The sequence below is a fragment of the Urocampus carinirostris genome, chromosome 2 (assembly GCF_059441175.1).
Source record: "Urocampus carinirostris isolate Australia breed hairy pipefish chromosome 2, RoL_Ucar_1.0, whole genome shotgun sequence".
NCBI classification, from domain to species: Eukaryota; Metazoa; Chordata; class Actinopteri; order Syngnathiformes; family Syngnathidae; genus Urocampus; species Urocampus carinirostris.
Genome location: NC_142350.1, coordinates 3,985,393 through 4,010,313, shown reverse-complemented (window position 1 = coordinate 4,010,313; position 24,921 = coordinate 3,985,393). Strand labels below are relative to the sequence as shown.

Here is a 24,921-nt window from a genome sequence, read left to right as displayed (position 1 = left end):
CTGCACACCTCTCTCCACTTTTAAGTCCCGTCTAAAAACACACCTGTTCAGGACTGCCTACAACACATAGCTTCTCCATTTCTTATGTTTTTATTATTTTATGTCTTGTTTTTATTTATTATTTCGTTTACAACTTTTTAAATTGTATTTTTTTTCTTTCATTGTTTGTACAGTGTCCTTGGGTGGCCTGAAAGGCGCTTTTAAATAAAATGCATTATTATTATTATTATTAATACATTCATAATACCGTAAATTCCGGACTATAGAGCTCACCTGATTATAAGCCGCACCCACCACATTTCAAGAGGAAAACCGATTTTGTACTTACACAAGCCGCGCCCGTATATAAGCCGCATGCGAACCCAAACCCGACTTTAAGTCTCGCGATTGAAACTAAATGTCCTTCATTAAAGTACACAGTCGGCAAAATGATACCGGTACTTAAGGTTTGATGCAGACCTACAGAGTCCGGGTCCCGTTGAAAGTAATCCAAGGAAAAAAGTGTATATTTCCAAAGGTAAGGGTGGGGAAAATATATATCGACTATTGTCCGCCGCGTCCACAAACAGGTCTGTCTGTTCCTCACCTTTACCCCACTTCCCGTCACCCCCCGTTTGTTCCGCTCCTCCTTTTTCATTCGCTCGTGCAAAACATATCAGATTAAGTGTCTCAAATAAATACATTACAAAAATATACAGTTGCAAATACATATTATACATGGGTTACACATATTTACAAAGAAAGACTGTACACCGAGAGAGTTTTCAAAGCTTTAGATAGATAGATAGATACTTTATTCATCCCCGAAGGGAAATTCACATAATAATAATATGACTTTCATCCCAAACGGTCCCTGTGACAGGGCAGTTAATGGTAGCAACACGCTCGCAACACAGTAAACGGGTCTGGTAAAAAAAAAAAAAAACATATCGTACTTAAAAAATCACAGTAAACCGTCCTCATCTTCCTCCTTAGAACTGAAGCTATCAAAGTCATCTTCCTCAGTGTCGGAAAGAAACTTTGTCATATAGACGTCGTCCCACGCTCACTTATTCCAAAACACTCTAGCGACACTCTCGCAACACAATAAATGGGTCTGATAAAAAAAAAACATACCGTACTTGTAAAAATCACGGTAAACCGTCCGGTCTGCTCGATTGCTTTTAGCTTGAAAGCTGCGTCATGTGCCTTTCTTTTTGCATTTTGCATGATGAGGGTATGTTTACGCTAATTTAATTTATGCACAAGCCAAGAAGTTGCGGTCTTCCTCGGCGCATATATTCCACCGGTCTAAATCTTACCTTTTGTACTCGAGCGCCGCTGGCGGCCGTTAGAAAAATTACATAAATTGGCCGCATCACTGAATAAGCCGCAAGGTTGAAAGTTTGGGAAAAAAGTAGCGGCTTATAGTCCGGAATTTACGGTACTTTGACAATTTGGCTTATTTTAAGAATTGTTTCTCTTTTAAAAACAAAAAAATATATATCTAAATAACTATATGTAGAGTTAAGATTAGCCATTCATCAATTTTATTTTAATTTTATTTTTTTATTTTAAAAAATAATTTTCTTGTAGTAAAATGAAATGTGAAAAAAATATTAATAATTATTACCAGTTGTCTTTTCACTTAAAGGTTGATGATTCCAAATACTCTGACATGATAATGTATTATCTTCATTTCAGGTGGGAACGGCCAGGTACATGGCACCGGAGGTACTAGAGTCCCGGATCAACCTGGAAAACATCGAGTCTTTCAAGCAGGCCGACGTTTACTCCATGGCTCTTGTGCTGTGGGAGATGATTTCCAGGTGTAGCGCCATCGGAGGTCAGGAATGTTATTAATATTAATTTTGATTCATAAAAAAAAATATTCTATAAGTAAAATAATACCCATTGTTCACTATTTGGCAGCCTTCCGTGTGGATTTCAGGGCTATGCGTGAACTTGCACTTGCAATGTCTCTATTGTTTTGAAGGCTGTGATTGACAACCGGCTCTAACCCTTTTCCTGTTGATCCCGCACCTCAACCCTTTGCCGAATCCGCCCCCTAACACACACACACACACACACACACCAAGTCCACATTTGCCCACTGTCCAGTTTGTTTTTCCCTCCAGAGCACCAAAATATGAAAATAAGACTGTTTGTTTCCTGTTTTGCGGAGCCCAGCGAGTTTTTGTTTTAGCAACGGCTTAACGAGCGTTTAAGTATATATGTCTTTGTCTGTCTTTGCAAAAGTCCAGACAGAATTCTTGCTGGTTGGGACTGACCAGATGGTAGAGGGCGGCAGCCATCACATACATTTTTCTTAAATTCTCCCCACCATCATGACAAACATTTTTTTCCCTTTCTTGCTTCCCGTCTAGCATCTGGATTGTAGGAAGGGGTGTTATTTCCGGCGTGTTTTTTTTCTGCCTCTAGACTTCATTGCTTCTCCATGTTTGCAAGTTTATTTTTGCTTTCTAAAGAGCTGAAAAGAGGAAGCTAAGCTTATTCTGTCCTGCATGGTGACATACAGGTATTTGTAAAGGTATTGTTCTGATCATTATTGAGAAATTACGGCTTGATAAACATGATTTTATGCCCCTAGCCTTTTTTTGCTTCTTCATGTGTGCTGGTTTGTAATTTTTTGAGCAGATGTAAAATGGAAGCTGAATTATAAGTCTGAGGACAGTTTTGTGCATAAATATGGAGCGATGACAGGGTGTCATCCACGAGTGTTTGCGGTATCTGAGCTGTTATTGAGCATTGATTATATGTAAATGCTGACAAATGTTGTCCAAAGAGACTGGGCAATTTTTATATTTAATATCAGGTTAAAAATTCACAAGGGATTTTTTTAAATGTCAATTCTTCACTAAAATTTGTGTTTTAATACAATAGCTACTTTATAGATATAAATTTGTTTTAATGTTATGGTGCGTATAGAATTGTTGATCATATGTATCCATCCATCCATCCATTGTCTTCCGCTTATCCGAGGTCGGGTCGCGGGGGCAGCAGCGGTAAAAGGGAAGCCCAGATGTCCCTATCCCCAGCCACCTCCTCCAGCTCATCCGACGGTACCCCGAGGCGTTCCCAAGCCAGCCGAGAGACATAGTCCCTCCAACGTGTCCTTGGCCGCCCCCGGGGCCTCCTGCTGATGGGACATGCCCGAAACACCTCCCGAGGTAGGCGTCCAGGAGGCATCCTAATTAGATGCCCGAGCCACCTCAACTGGCTCCTCTCAACGCGGAGGAGCAGTGGCTCTACACCGAGTCCCTCCCGGATGACTGAGCTTCTCACCTTATCTCTAAGGGAGAACCCAGCCACCCTGCGGAGGAAACTCATTTCGGCCACTTGTATCCGGGATCGAGTTCTTTCGGTCATGACCCAAAGTTCATGACCATAGGTGAGGGTAGGAACGTAGATCGACCGGTAGATCGAGAGCTTTGCCTTTCGGCTCATCTCCCTCTTCACCACGACGGACCGGTACAGGGTCCGAATGACTGCAGACGCTGCACCGACCCGTCTGTCGATCTCCCGTTCCATCTTACCCTCACTCGTGAACAAGACCCCAAGATACTTGAACTCCTCCACTTGGGGCAAGACCTCCTCCCCGACCGGGAGGGAGCATACCACCCTTTTCCGACTGAGAACCATGGCCTCGGACTTGGAGGTGCTGATCCCCATCCCGGCCGCTTCACACCCGGCTGCGAATCGCTCCAGCGAGAGCTGAAGATCACGGCCTGAGGAAGCCAACAGCACCACGTCATCTGCAAAAAGCAGTGACGCAATGCTGAGGCCCCCAAACCGGACTCCATCCCCGCCAAGGCTGCGCCTAGAAATTCTGTCCATAAAAGTTATGAACAGAATCGGTGACAATGGGCAGCCCTGGCGGAGCCCAACCCTCACCGGGAACGAATCCGACTTACTGCCGGCAAAGCGGACCAGACTCTGGCACCAGGCATACAGGGACCGCACAGCCCGGATAAGACTATGCGGTACCCCATACTCCCGAAGCACCCCCCACAGGGCCTCCCGAGGAACACGGTCGAATGCCTTCTCCAAGTCCACAAAACACATGTAGACCGGACAGGCAAACTCCCATGCACCCTCAAAGACCCTGCAGAGTGTATAGAGCTTGTCCAGTGTTCCACGGCCAGGACGAAAACCACACTGTTCCTCCTGAATCCGAGATTCGACTTCCTGGCGGACCCTCCTCTCCAGTATCCCTGAATAGACCTTACCAGGGAGGCTGAGAAGTGTGATTCCCCTGTAGTTGGAACACACTCTCCGGTCCCCCTTCTTAAAGACTGGAACCACCACCCCAGTCTGCCAGTCCAGAGGCACTTTCCCGATGTCCACGCGATGTTGCAGAGGCACGTCAACCATGACACGCCCACAACATCCAGAGCCTTAATGAAGTCCGGGCGGATCTCATCGACCCCCGGGGCCCTGCCACTGAGGAGTTTTTTGACAACCTCGGTGACTATCATATGTATCATCGCTGCTATTTCAAAAAGATGTATGTCCAATTTTTAGCATTTCTTTATTGCGACATTTATTTAACTTTTTTTGATGTTAAACATTTAATTGATGCAGAAAAATAAAATATTTTGAGAGTAGCTTGACATATATATATATATATATATATATATATATATATATATATGAGAGAGAGAGGTAAATTAGAGTTGGGAATCAAAATAAATAAACAAATTAATCTCAGTTTGGAAATTAATTAATCGCAAGGGCAGCGCAGTGGTTAGCGTGTGTGCGGCACAGTTCTGAGGTCATTAGATCAAACCTTCCTGTGTGGAGTTTGTATGTTATCCCCGTGCTTGCGTGGGTTTCCTCCGAGCACTCCGGTTTCCTCCCACATTCCCAAAAACATGCATGTCAGGTTAATTGGCCGGTCCGAATTGTCCCTAGGTGTAAATGAGCGTGTGAGTTGTCTGTCTCTGTGTGCCCTGCGACTGGCTGGCAACCAGTTCAGGGTGCCCACTGCCCGAAGATAGCTGGGATGGGCTACAGCACCCCCCGCAACCCTACTGAGGATAAGCTGTGGATGGATGGATGGATAATGACATAAATGACTTCTACTTAAACTGCTGTAAAAACCTTTTATGATAACTCCAGGAATGAAAACATATAAATGAATACAAATCATAATATAAGATATATAAAACATAATCTAAATAAAAAATACTCAAATGGCTGTTAAATATGTTTCATAGGTTTCCCTGCCCACTACCCGAAGATAGCTGGGATGGGCTCCAGTACCTCCACAACCCTAATGAAGATGAGCGGTAATGGATGGATGATTAATCGCGATTAATTTTTTAAATCCAGATTTTACAAATGGCAGTAAATATGAAAAAAATATGCATGGAAAAATAAGATTACATTTATTATGCCAAATGTTATACGTAAACGTGCATACAGACTGTAATGAAAAAGATAGCTTTCATAACTTTATGTCAATACTGGCGAACTGTAAATTAGTTTTAAAGCAAATCAATATTCTAACAAAAAAAGCATACCAAGTAAAGTAAAAATGCATAAAGCTCGTGGTGTCAAAGACAAATTTTCCATAAACAAAATATTCAAGTTCCTTATGTAAACATTGTAGATCACCCATCTCTTGCACCACGCTGATGCAAAGTTGTTTGACGAGGTCCGCTGTCTGACTGTACCACCGCATCGGGTGCTTAGCTTTCAAGTGATACATCAGGGAAGAAGTGCTCTGATGGTAATTAAATTCAGCTTTGCAAAGCATACATATCACTTAAGCCTTGTCAATATTCCCATCGGGCAATGTTTTAAAACGTAAAGGTCCGCCTGAACGTTTTTCCTTTCTCTTTTTCATCGCTAGCATGCTACGCCATGTTAGCTTCGGGAAACTAAAGTGACTCTTCTTTTTTTGTTGGAACAGCGCGGCTTGACACCCAGGGGGGTGCGCAGGGCGGAATTTTAATCATTACGTTAATATAAAGTTTCTATCTATAGATTTTCACTAGTTAAATTGAAAATTATAATGCAAATCATTAACGTGACATTTTTCCCAACCCTAATATATATGTTTGTATTATTTTATACATCTTTAATATATACTTTTATCCAAATTAAGTTCTTGCACTCCCCTTGTCCCCTCACAGGAAAACCACTTTAGCCATTTACAACCAGGAACACTGCATTGTAAAAGACTATTTTTGGTATTTATAGGAGCTCGGAATACCCATACTGGTCGCGTCCAAGACAAAAATGTTGGTCCACATGGAGGACTTTTGATTTCCTAGAAAAATGTCTCCTGTGTAATTTGGGTAGACTGGGCGGGGACCCCTCAGGATCTTGCTGGATGGAGTCTTGGTTACATTTTATTTTTCCTCTCTCCCTTTTTTTTTTTTTTTTTTTTTCTATGCAGAGGTGAAAGAGTACGAGCCTCCTTTCGGGAATTTGAGAGAGCACCCATGCGTGGAGAGCATGAAGGACAGCGTCCTCCGAGACCGAGGACGACCCGAGATCCCCAACAGCTGGATCAACCACACCGTGAGTAACGCAGATTTCGGTTGGGGAATTTCCCAAAGATAAAATTTTATGGGCGACACCTGATCAAACAGACTAACCTTGTTAATCATTTTGTAGATAAATCCTGCTCTAGTTCGTTTGCCATCCATTAACCAAAGTTTTTGCAGTGTGGAGCTTCAAGCATTTACCATTCAAATACAGGAAAAAAAAGAAATGTATTTGGCAAACTACATTTCTTGTGTGATGTGAACAATTTGGGGGCTTTCTGGCCCCCGGCTACTGTAAGCTTAGCTGCTTCCCAGCTGCTGTAGGCGACTATGCCCAGCAGCCGCAGATGGCGCCGGCTGGCAGGATCGCGCTTCCAGCCTCTGTAATCAATCGTTAGCAGTGCTTTGTGGGGCTCTCCCTGCCCGTAAGGCCTGTTTAGGTCGTGGTCGGGTATAGCCAGAGAAGCGGATTCCATAAACAGTGACATAAAATAATATTTAAGAAAAGTATTCATTTTAACAAAAAGAATCAGTATCAGATTGTGCAAGGAAACAGAATTAGAATTCTCAGGACTCAAAGCTATCTTTTAATATTAACTAGATCCAAATTAACAAAACGTGAAGGGAAGAAGATGCGGGATATGTTGGAATACCAACTAGTTCTAACAGAGCAAAATATAAAAGGCATTTTCCCACAGAACAACTTTAGAGCTCCATGACAGCTAAAAATAAAATGTAATGCTAGAACACAAATCAGTTGTAAATGACAAAAACATGACAATAAGAAAAAGCAGGATATACTGGAACACTAGCTGTAACTGAACAAAACATGAAAAAGGTAGCTGCAGGATTAGTACTAACATGTGGATTGACCCATGACGAGAGTTATAATACTACAAAGCTTTAAAAAAAAAGTTGGAAGACCTATTAGCTCTAACAAAACCAAACAAGATAGGAATACACCGCAGCCTATTGTCACACTAATAACATAAGTGCCTAGCTCACTTTTTGGGACAAATTGAGATTTTTGCCTTAATCGACTTCCCATTGAAAGCTACAGAATCTGCACAACAAGTCTGTCTACAAAAATGAATTATTATAATTATTATTATTATTAATTATACTATTTATGTGACGATATGTTGGATCACTATCTGAACATAACATGAACATAAGACAACACAGAATGTGTACTCTGATTTGGATAGAACAATAACAGGAGTGCCATGGACACATATCTTATCATTCTGTAACATTACCTAGCTCTAACTGAACAAATAACAAAAGCGAATGATGCAGGATCTGTTGGAACACTAGCTCTACCTGAACAAAACATAAAAGGAAGATGCTGCAGGAAAATCCTAGAAGACAAGATCATTCCATAAAATGCTTGAACACTAACTGGCTCCACCTGAACAAAACATGGTAATGGACATTGCAGTTTGTGTTGAAACACTAACTGAACAAAAGAATTATTAGACAATGATGTAGGACCTAAAAACACAGACACGTTGATTGAAGAACAATTGAAATGTCTAGATGATGTGACCATAAAATATAACACTTGAAAAATAACTGACTCCAGCTGAATCATGAAATATGAAAAAACTACTAAGGACATGGGTAGAACAATATGGTATAAATATCAGGGCAAAAAGGTCATGAGATATAATCTTGTGACATCAGGTGCACCTGAACAAAACACAAAAGCAAAATAATAAGGGATATGTTTGAACAAAAACCCTAGCTGGAAAAAAATATGAAAAGCGACATATGATATGTTGGAATATGAACTAGTTGTAACAGAACAAAACTTCAAAAGAAACCAGGCTGGATATGTTTAACACTATCTCTAACTAAACAAAACCTTCAAGTATGACAATGTAGAACATGTGTGAAAACACAAATAAATAAATGGAAATTTTATTTATATACACTAACCTATTCTAACTGAACAAAACAAGAAAAGAAGATGATGGATATCTACATATAAATGGATAGAACAATATCGAAAGTGCCGAGACAATAAGACCATGGAATATAATGTTGCGACACTAACCGGCTTTAACTGAACAAAATATGAAAGGAATGTTCCTTCTACCGAAAAACGTTCTTTCAGGGGATCCAGCTGGTGTGCTCGTCCATCGACGACTGCTGGGACCACGACCCGGAAGCCCGCCTGACGGCCCAATGCGTGGCCGAGCGCTTCGACGACATGGAGTACTTGGACAAGTTGTCGGAGCGCTCCGATTCCGAGGAGAAGATCCCCGAAGAGATCATCGTGGTGGACGAAAAATAGGGAAAAAAATTGTTTTCGTACACTTTAGTCAACTCACATTTCACCAAACGGAATGCGTCCTGCCAAATACATTTTGCACTTTGCACAATTTTTTTACGCACGCTAACGCGTTTCCTATGTCAAAGAACGCTCGTTTAAAGTAGTGGGATTTACTTGGAAAATGCCGAGACCAGCTCCTGACACTACAACCCATCCGCAAGAAAGAAAGACGTCCAGAATTTGCGTCCAAAACCAAAAGAAAGGGAAAAATAGTGTTTGTGATCAACAGTAAATAAGTGCACAGACACCAAAGGGGAATGTGTAGTTCAGGGAGAGTGTGAAAGGTCAAACTCAAAGCCTATTGCATTTTTTGTCTCGTAGACCCCTGGGATACGATATGAGGTGGTGATCAAAAAGTAAAATTGCTGTATAGAGGGGGATAGTAACCTAGGCTAATTACCTGATATGTTTCAAACCTCTGTTAGCCCAGTTGTGTCTATCAAGTACTACTTATGTGTAATATATGTATGTGTATATGATTAAATGAAATTATGAATAAATATTTACATATGTATATAAAAATGGCATTTTATTTACCTATGGTGTGACATGACTTGAGCTGGTGCAGTGGAGTAGCAGGTTGATGCCTTACGGGTGAGACGGCAGATTTAAATTAAAACTGATTATAAAACTTCCACTTGCAAGGATTGTTGTTGCCTTAATCTCCTCTTTTTCAAGTCAAACCACATTTATTAGCCCTTAATCACGAAACGTCTCAAAGGACTGCACGGGTTACATTTACACTATCCCCTGATCTTAAACCAACATGCGGGCAAGGAAAAACTCAAAAGCCTCAACATGAGGAAAAATACATCTTCAGAATGGGACTTACAAGTGGTAAACCCTTTCCAGGATGACCAGGGTGCAATTGTTTTACATTAATTCATCAAACCTAGTGAGCATCAATTTAAAAAAAAACCTAGATAAACTGTAAACATTTGTCCAGAAAATACATGAGAGCTACGATGCCTCAAGCCTGTAAAATTGTCCGAAATGTCCATGTCGGCAACGACACCTCGAGCTTGTAAAATTATCCAAAAGTCCTCGTCGGCATCAATGCAGCTTCTTATCTCTGCCGGCTGGTCAATAATTATCAGCAATTGTAATGTGTGCATTCTTTGTATTTCTTGATAATCACAAGTTTCATGTTATGGTTATCATGTCTTTGCGTCTCCCGTTTGCATCACTGCAAGCATTGGGACAGTACTCCTTGGCACACAGAATAAATGTTTGATGATGTTGCATATTGTGAACATTGTCATAAACAGGGGAAGGAAAAACATTTCAATGAAGTGAAAACGCAATAAATGGGGACACTATCCCAGGGGTCCACTGTATTTGACAGAAAAGACCAGAATATACATCCCATTTTAGGAACATACCAAAGTGTTCATTCTCTTGTATTAAAATTTGATGCTCTAAATGTGCATTTCATTGGCTTTGTCAGCAGGTTTGAGAAAGCCAGTTAAAGATGGACTAAGCGGCCCATTTTTATTTTTTTTTACTTTTATTTGATTTTTATGGTTTTACATTTTAAGCAACTCCGAATCTGCAAATATGTGCTTCAGCTTGGATTGTTTTTTTTCTGTCTCGTGTCAAGCATTGTCCTGATATATTTATACATGTATAGATAAAACAAAGTTTGAGTTGCATTTTATTGTATAAAAAGTGCCTTACGAATAAATTTGATTTGATAACAAAATGAATATACTGCAAGTTATTTTATTTCAAGCAATTTAAGCAAATATTTCAAGGTTGTTTCCGAAAGTTTGTACGTTTAATTTAAAGTTGAATCAATGCTCAATCTGCTTTTCAGTTTTATTTTTTAATTCCACTTTTCAAACAAAACCGAGCGTTCTGTTGCGGGATAATTGTGACAACACTAGTTCTACCTTGTGGATGGAGGCGGAGGCATGAGGCGTGAATTATTTTTAATTGGTGCTGTACATTTAAAGTTTGAGCTGTTTGACTTGATAAAAACAAACTTTCATCTAAAAAGTAATACAAGATTCTGCCGATCCACAAACACGAATTCGAGCAGTCATTTTTAAAATGTATTTTTAACTGAATATATTAATCATCCAGATTTTGTTTTACTTTTCTTATAGTTTTGTTTCTAAACAGAAATGTAAACAGCTTCATACAATGTAAAATGTTGGATTAAAAAAATAACATAATCCTTTGTAGGGGTTATTTCATACAATTTAACACCGTTTAGAGGGCATTCTTAACAAAGTCAGAGAATTTTTCAAGCAGATTGACCCAATTTTGAGGTTTTCAAACACAATCACACTAGTTTTTTGTACAATATATCTCAATGTTTTGATAATGTTGGATTTATATTTTAAAATAATGTTTTTTTATCAAAATAACTTCATAAAACTAGACAATGCCCTTTCGGAACTAAAATGATTCTGTGTTCTATGTATGGGAAAAAAAACAAAAGAAACTAATTATACAGCGATGTTTTTAAGAGCAAATGTTCCTTTTTTTATTGCATTTTAGTGAATCTTCTATTCACTTTTCATTCTTCACGAATCTTCACTGTAAATTTCAGTCCAAGAAAAAAACTCACCGATACAGTACTTATCTTTACATTTTGTTGGTCTGTATTAATAAAGTAACCCTGCATACGTCATAATAATATAAGTGTGTTTTCTGTTTTTGCCACAAGAGGACGATGTTGGATCACTGATGCAGAATTGATATTATGTTCATTAATAATGTAGTGAAAACTGTAACGAGATTAGACATGGCAATCCAGGGGTAAACACGTAATCAAGGTTTAAATGAGGAAAAATAAGATGATTGTCAGGATAAATAGGCGAAAACATCAACAGTGTAGTGCTTAGAGTGCTTGCAATCCCGAACTTGACTTATACTCAGAGGGGGTGGAACCAAAGGTTTAATCTATGAGATTTTGTTTTTTAAGTAACTTTTTAATGCATTGTTTTCTCCTGCCATAAATTAGTTTTCGTCCAATTCATTATATGCTTTTTCAACTGAAGCTTTTTGCAGTGTCGAAAGATCCTCATCGCAACGTGTAATGAGCATTTCTTGCCAAGTATCTTCAGCATTTTTCTTTTCTCCCAACCAAGGTTGGCCTTTGGCAAACTCCAGTAGTATAAACACCTTAGAATGCCAAGTACAAAATTGGTTGCTGTTGTCCGGGTGCAACAAAGACAAACTAAATCAATGCAAAAATTATAATAATTTGCCCGTGAAACAGCGAGATCGAAACAGCCCCGCCTGGTAATTTCTCCAGACTTTTATCTGACTTTTGGCATTTTGACAGAAATTGCTGCAAGCCTGCAGACATGTCAGCCTTTCATCGCGTTTTATCTTTGGTTTTATATGCAGGGTAAACGGTGGTGGATCTTGTGAATCACGAATTTCATAGATGACCCCCATCAACCTTCATAATCATCATAATCCGTATTTCATCTTTCCATCTCTTCGAATGTTATCTAATTTTCTTTCTCCAGGTTGTCGGCCCAAGCCCCAATCAACATCTTGGTGGTTAATCGTTTTCTTTTTGAGGGGAAAGGGTTTATTTTCATCGTCATCATAATCATCATCATCATCATAATAATAATTATATTAATAAAGCTGAGGGCGCTGCAGCAAAGTATTGTATTTGTGACGTCTAAAAGCAGGCTCAGCGATAGTAAATGGCTGCTTGTGACAGGATGGCCACAAAAGGGCGCCAAATAGTCGAGAGAATTCACACGTTTACTCTTTAACTGCACTAAACGTTTTTATTCTTAATTAGCCAAACAAAAGGAGCAATATATGCTTCATTATGGAGTATTATCCTTGTTGCAAGGGTTGCCATTCCGTTCTAAAGTTGGCATTTATTTGCAATGTACAAGGAGGCTTTGTGACCTTAAAACTCGTTAATGCCGTGTTATTTTTTTATTATTTTGTTTATTTATTTGTGTGTTATTTGAAGTTCAGCATCACTGAGTGGTTAAAATCAAAGAGACAAAGTTACAGTAATTATGAAAAATAAAAGTCCATAATAAAGTAGAGATTAAAAAAAATGAGGTACTATTACAATTCGAAAAAGATGGTAAAGTGGCTGTGATAATTCAATGTATCAATTGAATATCGAGTCATATAAATGCAACATAATTTTTGCATTCTGGGAGTTTTATTTTGTCAAATGTCTATTTAAATAACTAATTCAGTCAATATTTTTTATGTTATTTTTATTTAGTTTTCGTGAATTTGTATTGTGTTTTTTTTGGGGGGGGGGGATTCTAGTGAAATGTTCTTGTTCAGTTGGTGGATCATTTGGGTTATTTCAAATGTTACTTTTCTTAATTTACCTGTTTGGATTTTTTTCAAAATTATTTAATAAAATAAGAAAAAGAACAAAAGCAGATCTCATTTTTCCTATTTTATGAATTAGTTGTGGTAAAATTATAACACAATACTTAAATAACTGAATACCTGTCAACTTAAGCGTTTCGCCCCTATTTCATATATTTTTGAGCATTTCAAGTTGACTACACCATATAACAAATTTTTCGGATTTGTTTTTTTTTCAATATACTGTTGCACATATTAAAGGGAAGGTGTGTATTGTTAAAACACTAGATGTTGCAGTAACCAAAAAGGAGTGCTAAAAAGCACAAGAAGGAATAGAAACTACAGTAATTTGAATTGTTGAAACCACATACTTTTTTCAAATTTTTCCGGTCCAGCTTTGCACAAGTTTTTTTTTTTGCACCCGTAGCAGCAAGATGGCAGATTATCATGTCGCGAGCAGCATGTTATGTAAAATAGATACACATTTCTCTACCTATGAGTATTTGAAAAATGTGCGTTTAGATTATGGTTCATGGTTTTTGCTCATTATTTAAAGAAAAATATATATTTTTTATGAATATTGTTTTTACCACTAGGAGGCGCTAAAAATACACACATGATACACACAGTCCCTTTAAACAACACTAAGATTACTGCAGGTGGGCAAATAACGAAAGAAAGATGCCATTTGTTAGTTTGTGTTGTTTAATTGGTCAACAAAATAAAACTGTTTACACAAAAGTATCGCTTTCTATTCTACATAGTTTGTTTTGCCGTGAGTAAATAGGTGCCCTGGCTTGTTTGTCAGGTTTATTATTGCTTTATAAGGGGAATTGCCTGATAAAAAAAGGCATTAAAGGGCGTGACGTAACCTAGAAATATTCTCCTTGCTGATGCTATATTCTGGCTAAAATCATAATTGCGGCCTCTGTCAAGCTCCTTTTGTTGGGCGTTTAAGTATTTCAAATTCGTAGACGCGCTTGAATAAATTCATTTTTACCTTTATGGGAATTGGTTTAGCATTTGGACTGTTTTAGAAACAGTCTTTTGCTTACTTCCACCATTTTAATCCTAGAATAAAAGAAAAACGTTAGCATGCGCGTAAAATATCAACTCACGTCTCAAACTACTACTACAAAATACTCATTTTAAATTGTTGATAACAACAACATAGTGAAACATTGTGTGCATCCAGATTAGACATGGCACTTCATGGTAATAATTCATGTAATAAAGACTATACAGAGAAAACAATATAAAAAGATTGTCATGATAAACAGTCAAAAAAATATTTACTGCGTAGTACTTGGAGACTGGCCTAAATTGTAATAATGGTGAAAAAATACTCTTATTTCAAATGTCTTTATTGGCAAGTAATTGAAAAATCCTTAAAAGTCCGTCCATCAACGCTACACTTAAACTCTAATATGATTGGCATGTTTAATCCGTCAATCTACAATATACTGCAGTTCCCTTGGTCGACGGTTGCTAGAGCCCGCCTTTTAATACCTGTCGATTTGTGACAGGCCGCCACCACTTCCGGTGAGCCCGCCCCCCTCGTCGCTCTTCTTCCTCTTTGCGCCGGTGCACCGTCGAGGGGGTCCGCTGCTTCAGGTTTGGGCATGCAACCGGGACCGGTTCTGACCTCATTCAAACGTATATTCACAAAATATTCATTATAATTGGAGCAGAGGAGTCAGAAGGGAGCTCGGCTCGCTTGGGCCTAGCATAGCCACCGACTGACGGGCAGCAATGGCGGAGCAGCAGGCAGTCGGCGACGGCAAGCACAAAGCGGCCGCTCACGCTCATTCTCAGGCCGGCAAAGGAGGCCTGTCGGGCGGGCTGACTCAGCCCGCCGGCTGGCAGTCATTACTCTCTTTTAGCATTCTTTTCCTGGCTTGTCTGGCCGGCTTCAGCTCCAGACTCTTCGCCGTCATACGCTTCGAGAGCATCATCCACGAGTTCGACCCGTGGTAAGTGCGGCTAGCTAGCTAGCGACAGATGAAATTGTTTCATTTTATTATTTTCAAAATAGATATCTTGTCAAAATAGATTTATCTGTGCTACATTTACAATTTCGAACTTTTACCAATTTTATTTCATCCAACCTGAGAGCATGGCGTTGCACAAAGTAGAGATTTTATCGTAAATCTCGTATTTTCTAGTCTTTGTATAGACATAATCTCGCGTGTGAAAAAAAAATGTATAAAATGACTTAAATACAAGAGTAATGTATTAAATTTTGTGTTCGACTCGTCACCGCTGCGGACGGTTCGTAACCCGGAAAAAGACGGGGAGGCGGTGACCTGTCATTATAAAGTAAATGTTGTCACGTGACGTAATTTCCAACTTTGGTCGAGCTCCGACGCTATTGTGAACTGTAATTTCATACCTGTAAACCTCCAAGGCTCCATGCCCTTACAGACTGTCGTATTTTCCCTTACACAATACAAAATAATCTTACACCATATTTTTTTAAAACGTGTTTATTGATGTAGTTTAACATTTTATATTGTATGTGTTTCGTTATGTCATATATATTGTTAATTAACATTTTGTTGAGATCCTCAGTTGCTCGACATAATGAGGTATATTATTTTAAAAAGTTCAAAAATTAAGTAACTTGGTCGTTCACCGTAGAAGGAAAAAAACACATGCAAATATAATTAAGTAGAGTAATACATTTTCTTATTCAAGTTATTAATTCATTTTCTGCATTAAATTATTGTTGGTAATATACTGATTAAATGGATAACCACAAACCTGTCTTTTTTAAATGTTCTCACTTTATACTTCATTTTTTCTTAACTTCTCTATACAACATAATAATTCGTAATATAATGCATCAAAGCAAGTGAGCCGTTTAAGAGTCGGCTCTCTTTAATGAGTAGAGCCGAAAAAGCGACTGACTCTAAAAAGAGACTGACTTCCTTTCACTACATCAAACCGCTCACTTAGTTTGCAACAAAAAAAAAACTATACCGAGATGTAGGCTTTCGCGGTGAACCTGTTTGACTTGATTGATTTGCCGTTTCGTGATAGTCGGTGTATACCGGATGGTACCCATAATTGACAAATTTTCTTTTTTCCGTATATATTTTCTTGTACGTTATACACGTCTTGAAATGCATAATAAACGTACTTTGTACGGCAAAACCGTACAGGTTGACAAATTTACTCAAAAACTCATCACCAAGTAGATGTCGCCATCTGACGTAATTTCTCCCTCAGTGGAAATGCCACGCAAAATTTAGACGTTTGTGTTCTTTTTTCTTTGCACACAAACTGGCAACAGTGATTTTGTTTCTCAATTTAAAATTGATATAATATGGGAGCAGTAATGAACAGAATTAACTAATTGTAAGAATAAAAAAACGATAAGATGAAATGAACACTCCCATCTATAGCGTTCATGAGCATCATATCTGTACAACTGCCACTACTAATATGACTGTATTAAATGTAATCGTTTTTTAACGTTATCCTCTTGCCAATTTTTACCTTTTTAAAACTGATTTACATATGCAAAAAGGAACGCCCCTTTTGTTGTTATAGTTGAATGACATTAAAATCAATTCATTGTCTGTTGAACACTTTCAACGGTTTGAACAAAAACATTTATAACCTTTTTTTTTTTTTTAATTGCGGAGAATTTTCCATACACAAATAACCTTTTATAGACATTTCATTTTTGGTTTTGGTAGTTCTGCTATGTTAACACTAGTTTTTTTTTCTGTTTATTTGAACAAATTACCAAAATAAATCAACATAAAGCTCAATTGTTCATGTACTTTTTATATTGTATCGTACATCTGTTTTCGTGCAGTTTGTTTTGTTAATTGTTGAGTTATTCTTATTTTTGTGCCTAAATAAAACGCTGCAAAAAAGAATAAAAGAGAACTCTGTTTAGTATAAATTGAACTAAATTAGAAATTATTTGTTGATAACAACAACATAGTTAAACATTGTGTGCATCCAGATTAGACATGGCACTTCATGGTAAACATGTAATAAAGACTATACAGAGAAAACAAGATAAAAAGATTGTCACGATAAACAGTCAAAAAAATATTTACTGCGTAGTACTTGGGGACTGGCCTAAATTGTAATAATGGTGCAGTAAAAAATAGAGCATCGTAAAAACAGTGCAATGAAAAGTAATGCAATAACATTTAGCAGGAACTAAAATCCTCAAGTCGCAAGGGGTATATAATACAGTTTTGGGTGCATGTCTGAAACGTGTGTTAATCATCTATCAATTATGATAATAATGTAACAATAACAATTTAACAGGTCAGTCAATCATTCTTAACATTTAACAAAAAATAGTTAAGAAAATTAAAGTCTTATTGAATTTTTTATTTTTTTTCATGGGTGAGGATTTCACCATACACATTAACATATCTAGACATATCTTACATCTATATCTTGTTTGGAGTGAGGGCAAATGTCAAATAGAATGGAATAGAATAGAATATGCCTTTATTGTCATTGTTACAACATGGGATATGGTGTGACAACGAAATTGGACGACTCCAGTTCCACATTTACAGTGAGGAAACAAAGAGATAAATGATTGTTTGCCTGGCCTAAAAAGTGTTTATTATTGATTAAAACAGGAAATGTTTGAATATATATTTTAAGTCAATTTCGCTTTATTGAAGAACTACAACAATTTGACAATATTTAGATAATGAAACTCTGGATGAATTTTCACAAGATCTTCATTAAATTAGTTGATTGTCACCCTTGAGTTTGTTGAATGATTCGTGAGTTTGAGAGCTACAATCCGTTATTTATTTTATTTTATTTTTAACAAGGTTCTATTATGTGTATTAAGGATATTGGCATAAGGCACACATGCAGTGTTGTCTCTTGGAGGTGGAGCCTTGAAAACGGCTTTAGATTTGTTCATATGGTTTTTATGCATCCTTAAAATCCCCACAGGCCTTCCAGGAAGTATGAAAATCTTGAACTGGGGCATACTGACAGGTGTCATCTCGCAAATATTTGAGAAATGATAACTGGGGAACCTGACGACATTGTGAAAGGATGGGAGATGATTTCAAGATGTCAGGCGTCCAATCGGAATGAGGTTCTGAAGATAATGGCCAGGGATATTTTCTTTTCTTTTTTATGAGTATGTATTTCTGATGTCCTTTTTATATAAGAAAAATTGAGAGGTTTGTCCTTGGACGAACCCTGATGAGAAATCGGCGTCTGCTACCTAGCAAACCACTCAGCGGGACACAGGCTTTAATTTTCAGGCAAAGGTAGAAGATAGAGCTTTTTCGGTTCCTTTGATCGAGTGCCTCAAAGAGCTTCACAAGGCCAGACTTGACAATTAATGACAACAAAAAAGAAGACCATTTGTCTTCTCTTATTTGTTCATTTTCTGTTTGTATTACATTAATAAAAGTGACATTATTTTCCTTATCTTAAGTGTTTACAATTTGCTGACTATTCTCCAACAAAATACAGACGCTGCCCTACTTACGAACGAGATAAGCTCCGGACGATTGTTTGTAAGTTGAATTTGTTCATAAGTTGCTTTAGTGCTATATTTTGTATGTTTAGAGTTTATATACAGTGGGACCTCGCTACTTCGCGGTTCGACGTTCGCGGCTTCAGAGCTTCGCTCTGTAATGGCTAAAAAAACAAAACAACCCCCCCCCCCCCCTTTTTTTTTTTTTTTTTTTTTTTTTTTTTTTTTTTTAGGCTTCACAGATTTTCACTTTTTGCGGGTTTTTTCGGCGGAACGTCAGCAGACGCGGGATAAGGCGGCGGGCGTGATCTGGCTACCCCCGTAAATGGGGGGAGCCCGCTCGTCCGAAGACCCCAGTAGCGCGGCGCGAGACAGGCGGCCGTCCGCGCGCGACGGGCGAAAGGCGGCGGGCGTGCGCGGGATCCCCGTAACTGTGTCGGTGTCGTGCGTATCGCGCCCGAAAGTACCCGCGCCGTCGATGAAGAAAGCAGCTAGCTGCGAGAACTAATGTGAATTGCAGCTGTGATTGGCTGGCAACCAGTTCAGGGTGTCCCCTGCCCACATTTCATAAAATAATATGCTCTTTAAAGAGATATAAAGTGAGGTTTAACTTACTTTTGGAACATAGGCTTTAAAAGTTGGGCGCCTTCCTCCTCCTTTGTAAAAAGTAGCCGAAAAAAAACGACCATTTTTGCAACCCCATCAAGCTTTCTGTTCCACTTTCATTTCAAAGGAAACTGCTTGCCTCTTCTTTACACCAACCATATTGAATGGATGCACGAGATATTAAATGATAAAGATGTCGAAAATTCTTGGCGCGCTAGAAATACAGTACTGTATAATAATAATAATTTCCTTTGTATTGTCATTCTTTGTAACAATGTACACAGAACGAAATGTCGATACACCTGACCCGTTGTAGCGAGCCGATGCAGCCGCAGCCAACAGAGGGCGCCGCCATTTTACCAATGTTATAAGTCTTAGGTATGACTCGGCCGAGGCGCGAACCAGCGACCTCCCAGTCTCAAAGCGGGCGCCCTACCATCTAGGCTACGTAGTATGTTTACACATGAAATAGGAAGAGGAAGCTGATTTTTTTTTTTCTTCGGGCTGGAGGCTGGATGACCTCTAACAGTACCTCACGCCAGTAGCAGCGGAAAGAAGCACTACAGTACTGTCCTCTACTCAGAAACAGGTGCAGACAATACAAAATCTAACTTACTGCAATGTCCGGATATTTTTCAACATCCCGAAACAAATGTATCTACCGTTTTTCGTAAGTCGAATGGTCGTAAGCAGGGTAGCGTCTATATTCAAGGGATGCATGATAACTATATTTTTCTACCAATAATGATCAAATCCTACTCCTGGATACTCAAAAACGTAATCATTTTAAAATGTGTCAATTCTAAACACTATTAAAGTGCTCCATTACTGGACTGCTCACCTGTCTTGGCTTAGAGTAGTATATAGGCATTCTCTTAGCTGGACACATTAGTATCCAAAATAAATTAAAATAAATATACTAATCCCGGGCGGCACGGGGATGAGTGTTTAGCGCGTCTGTGGCACAGTTCTGAGGTCATTGGATCAAATCCAGCTGCCAGCCTTCCTGTGCGGAGTTTGCATGTTCTCCCTGTGATTGCGTGGGTTTCCTCCCACGTTCCAAAAACATGCTTGTCAGGTTAAATGGTTGGTCCAAATTGTCCCGGTGTGAATGAGTGAGTGAGTTGTCTGTCGCTGTGTTCCCTGCTACTGAATCGCAACAAGTTGAGTGTGTTCCTTGCCCACTGCCCGAAGATAGCCGGGATGGGCTCCACTACTGAGGGTAAGGTAAGGGGCGGCAGTAGCTCAGGAGGTAGAGCGCTCGTCTTGGGATCAAGGGATCCCAGTTTGAATCTCGTCCGTGTTACATGTCGAAGTATCCTTGGGTAAGACACTGAACCCCTAATACCCCCAATAAGCAGGTTAGCGCCTTACATGGCTGCCAGGCCGCTATTGGGAAATGTGGAGCACATGGTAAAGCGCTTTGGGAAGTCATTGGCTTGAAAAGCGCTATATAAATGCAGATCATTTCATAAGCAGTGCAGATAATGGCTGGATAGTAATCCCTCGCTATAATGCGTTTTACTTTTCACAATTGTTTTACTTCACAAATTTGCATTGTGTTCTTCATTCGGTTTTTCACCCCACTTATTATTATTTGACGGAACAGTAGTTAATTTTAAGAAAGTAAATACATATTACCCTATTTGTATTACAGTGTGTATTTTATGTAGCACTATCTAAATACTCTATATCAACACGTTACATTGGGTATTTATGTATTATATTCCTTTTACTTTATTATTGTTTTATTTTCAACACAAGGATACTGCTGGAAGTGTGAATTTCCCTACAGGGATGAATAAGGTATCCATCTATGAAACATTTACATAGTACTTTATTTGTTAATCAAATGCCTGATCCTCTAAAAAGGGATTTTTCTCTGGTTTCAGTGTATAATAATTGTACAGAAATATGATAAAGGTTTGTACTTCACTGATTTTGCCAATTGGGTGTTTGTGGAATGTTAATTTAACCGAGGGATCACTATACAAATATTGCCTTGATAGAAAATATTTGGAAGAACTGCTTATAGACTTTCTAAGAAGTATTTTCTGCTGATTGAATATTATTGTGCATTTAATGAATTACAAAAGAAAATTGAAACAGTACGTGCAATATTCCTCCCCAGAATCATGCAGAAATGTTCCAAAATATTCCACGGGTCAAGTCAAGTCATTTTTATTTGTATAGCCCTAAATCACGAAGAGTCTCAAAGGGCTTCACAGAGCATTACACTATGTTACACAGACTATTTTTCAGAATATTATCATACATTCCCCTGCTCTGGAGCCGACGAAAAGAGTAGGTTATTCATATGCTATAGAGTAGAAGTGAGTTTTAAGCTTAGACTTAAACATTTCCACTGAGGTTGCAGATCGGATCTCAGGGGGAAGAGCATTCCACAGCACCGGTGCCCGGATGGAGAACCAGCAGAACACTTCTTTGCTCTTGGGATCACCAGAAGACCGGCACTCTCAGAACGTAGGCTTCGGACCGGGACATAGGGAGAAATCAGATCTGAAAGATAAGAGGGAGCAAGTCCATGTATGATTTTGTATAATACTAAAATAACCTTGAAATCTCATCTAAGGCTAACTGGGAGCCAATGCAGGTTAGCCTAAATCAGTGTGATGTGATCGGACTTTTTTGTCCTAGTTAAAAGCCTCGCTGCGGCATTTTGTACCAGCTGAAGAGACTTGATTCTAGTCTTTGGGAGACCAGAGAGTAGTGCATTACAGTAATCGAGACGGGAGGTAACAAACGCATGAATTATAACACAGTGCGTCCTATCTGAGAGGTTGGATCTGAACCATGAGAGGACGGTTCCTGAGAGACCAATCCATTTTTCCAACCGTTCTAGTGGGAAATTGTGGTGCACTGTGTCAAAAGCAGCACTAAGATCCAGCAGCAGCAAAAGTGATGAAGCTCCAGAATCCATTGCCAGTAGGAGATCATTTGTTACCTTGATCAGAGCTGTCTCAGTAGAGTGGTTAGCCCTGAATCCTGATTGCATAGATTCAAAAAGGTTATTCTTGTATATGAAATCATTCAGCTGCTGTGCCAGTACTTTTTCAAGTACTTTAGAAAGGAAAGATAGGTTTGACACAGGTCTATAATTACTTAAGATTTCTGGATCAAGGTTGGGTCGTTTCAGTGTGGGTTTAATAACGGCGGACTTAAAAGCTGCTGGAACTACACCTGAGGAGAGTGATATGTTTATAATATTTAGAACTGAAGGTCCAAGGACGCCAAAAAGACTTTTAATAAGTGAACCTGGGAGCGGGTCGAACTGGCAAGTTGTCGGTTTGGCCGCATTCACCACCTGTTTGAGATCATCAAGTGACAGTTCACTAAAACTGGACAATTTCCCTGGACAGCCACCCTGTCGTGCATCTGTAGATTTCAGCCCTTTAATATGTGTGGTATTAATAATGTCTTTAGCAATTTCTTCCTGTATGCATTGAATCTTCTTAGTAAAGAAGACCATTAAGTAATGAGCAGAGTGCGTCGAACTATCTGCGATAGTCTGTTGCCTTGTAAGCGATGCTACAGTGTCAAAAAGGACTTTGGGATTGTTCTTTTGAGACGCAATCACCTTCGAAAGGTAGGCCGATTTTGCAGAGGCAAGGGCCGCTTTATACTTTAACAAGCTGTCACACCAGGTTTGATGGAAAACCTCAAGCTTGGTAGCGCGCCATTTTCTTTCCAATTTCCTGCATTCTTGTTTAAGGGTTCTAGTTCACTAGCCAGGGTGGTATTATCATCATGGATCTTGAAATATTTTTTTCAATGTAGGAAGTTTGATCTTGTATACCCTAGAGCTGTAACGTCACTGTATGGTGACAACCAAAACAATGTCGTGTCCACTTGGAAAAACGGACGGCAATTGTAGTAATCAGCGAATGCAGTGTTAATTTCTGTTTGGAGTAATTAGAACTTTGCTTGCCATGTCGCTGGGGGACTTCTGACTGTTTTGTCAGAGTTGCATTATTTGATCATCAAATGCTGCTTGGCGTAAGAATACCTGTTGTCTTGTACTGCGTGCGTTCCCTTTTAGCCTTAGGTATGTCATTGTGACTTTTTCTTTAGTGTTATTCGCCGCGTGTCTTGCAGCCAATACAATATCGTCCAGATAGCTCCCGGTTAGCGTGTGGGCTCCCAATGGCTTTCAATTATGTTTGGTTTGCCTTGTTAGCAATCAGCAAGTCTGCTGAGCTCAATGTGTTTTCTTTCGGCTGGGTTCGTGTTTGCTGCCGTGGTAGTTTTTTTGTTGTCTCCCTGTTTTTCTGGCTGTCTACTGCATGCTTTTGGTTGACCAGCCTACAGGTTTTCTGCGGCTTGGTCCCGGTTAGCCTTATTTAGCAGCCAGCTAGCTTGCCATATCCTGGCTGGTTTGTCCCCTGTTAGCTCTTTGTGTGTTATTTTTGCCAGTTCGCCCTATTTTGGCTGCTCGCTATTTGTTGTGCCATTGCTCCACCCACCTGTGACACAACGCCTAGGCATTCTCCACAAACGCTCCCAAAACTTTTGCTTAAAACACTCAAACCCTTTCGTCTGTTTAACATGTAAACCAATATGGCTTGCTAGGGTGCTGGTGTTCTTCACATGACATCAGAGCTCAGGAAAACAAAGACGAGACCGATTGTCTTCAAAATGGGTTATATTGGGAAATAATTGGAATATACCAATGACCTATATCTATAAAGAAATTATGCAAAAACATTTATTTTCTCAAAGGTTGTATGTTTTAGAATTTAGGTACCCCTTTAAGTGACTTATTATCAGATGTTTTTTGGGACCCTTAATTGCCCAATAAATGAGCCTCCATAAATTATACTTTATATTTTTTATTACATTCCCAAACTGGCACTAATCAGTAAGCATTCCTATTTTTTTCAAAATCTTAACAGCTTGTAATTTCACTCATGCAGTCCATGTCCGCTTCAGTGACTTGGAAGCAAAATCAAAAGGACGATTCCCTCGCTGTCACTCTTGGCTCCAATTCAATCAGGGAAAAAAAGAAAAGGCTGTAGTTTTTTATCATCCCGTCCAGGCTCTTCTCAGCTTCAAAAGTCCTGGATCAAAAAGCATTCACAAGTCAAGAATGAAACTCGAGTCTGGTGTCTCTATTCTAAATGAATTTTGGGCTGTAATTACCCGATGATGGACTCCAGTTTCATTCCAATTCCGTTGGGAATGAGATTTTCAGCAGTCTTGATTAGCGATCGACTGATATGTGGTTTTCAGGGCCTATACGGATAATTATTGGGATTAAGAAGAGGCAGATAACCAATATTTACAGCCAGAATGTATTTGCTGTAAAAAAGGTGTTAACATTTTTTAATGTTGCAAAAAAAAATAAAAAATATTTGTTATAAATTCAAACAAAATGTTATTAGCTCTCTTAAATCTTTTGCTGGAATTAAATTATAATTTTAACACAACTTTCATAACTAATCTTACACTTAAACCAAAAACTAAAAGCACAGTAAATTAAAGTTTAGCAGCAACTCGTCTTAAACTTTAATAGCTCAGATTATTTTCCTTCAAACAAATTAAGTACTAATGTCAATACGACCAACAAATTAACTTTAAAAAAAAAGTGAAAAAGCAATGGAAATTAAAACAAAGCTCGCAAATCGGTAAGTGTGGGCACTCATGTTTTACCGTCAGGTTCA

The 24,921-nt window shown here is 38.9% G+C and overlaps 2 protein-coding genes across 4 annotated transcripts in view; both read left to right on the top strand.

Annotated features, from left to right (window-relative positions):
* tgfbr2b (transforming growth factor beta receptor 2b) overlaps positions 1-11,023 on the top strand; it is a 31,243-nt gene extending 20,220 nt beyond the window's left edge. Inside the window, exons 5-7 of the mRNA XM_088328440.1 lie at positions 1,684-1,825; positions 6,407-6,531; positions 8,617-11,023. Coding sequence (XP_088184566.1) covers positions 1,684-1,825; positions 6,407-6,531; positions 8,617-8,796 — 447 coding nt within the window. The 3' untranslated portion in view covers positions 8,797-11,023. The remainder of the gene's footprint in view (positions 1-1,683; positions 1,826-6,406; positions 6,532-8,616) is intronic.
* Positions 11,024-14,637: 3,614 nt separating this feature from the next.
* The window catches only part of stt3b (STT3 oligosaccharyltransferase complex catalytic subunit B), a 36,476-nt gene continuing 26,192 nt past the window's right edge, over positions 14,638-24,921 (top strand). For 2 of the 3 annotated variants that reach the window (XM_088328436.1, XM_088328433.1), the window contains exon 1: positions 14,699-15,122. In XM_088328436.1, the coding sequence (XP_088184562.1) occupies positions 14,902-15,122 (221 nt within the window). In that variant the 5' untranslated portion in view covers positions 14,699-14,901. Of the gene's footprint in view, positions 15,123-24,921 lie in introns of all 3 variants that reach the window. The other variant, XM_088328434.1, reaches the window with a different exon arrangement.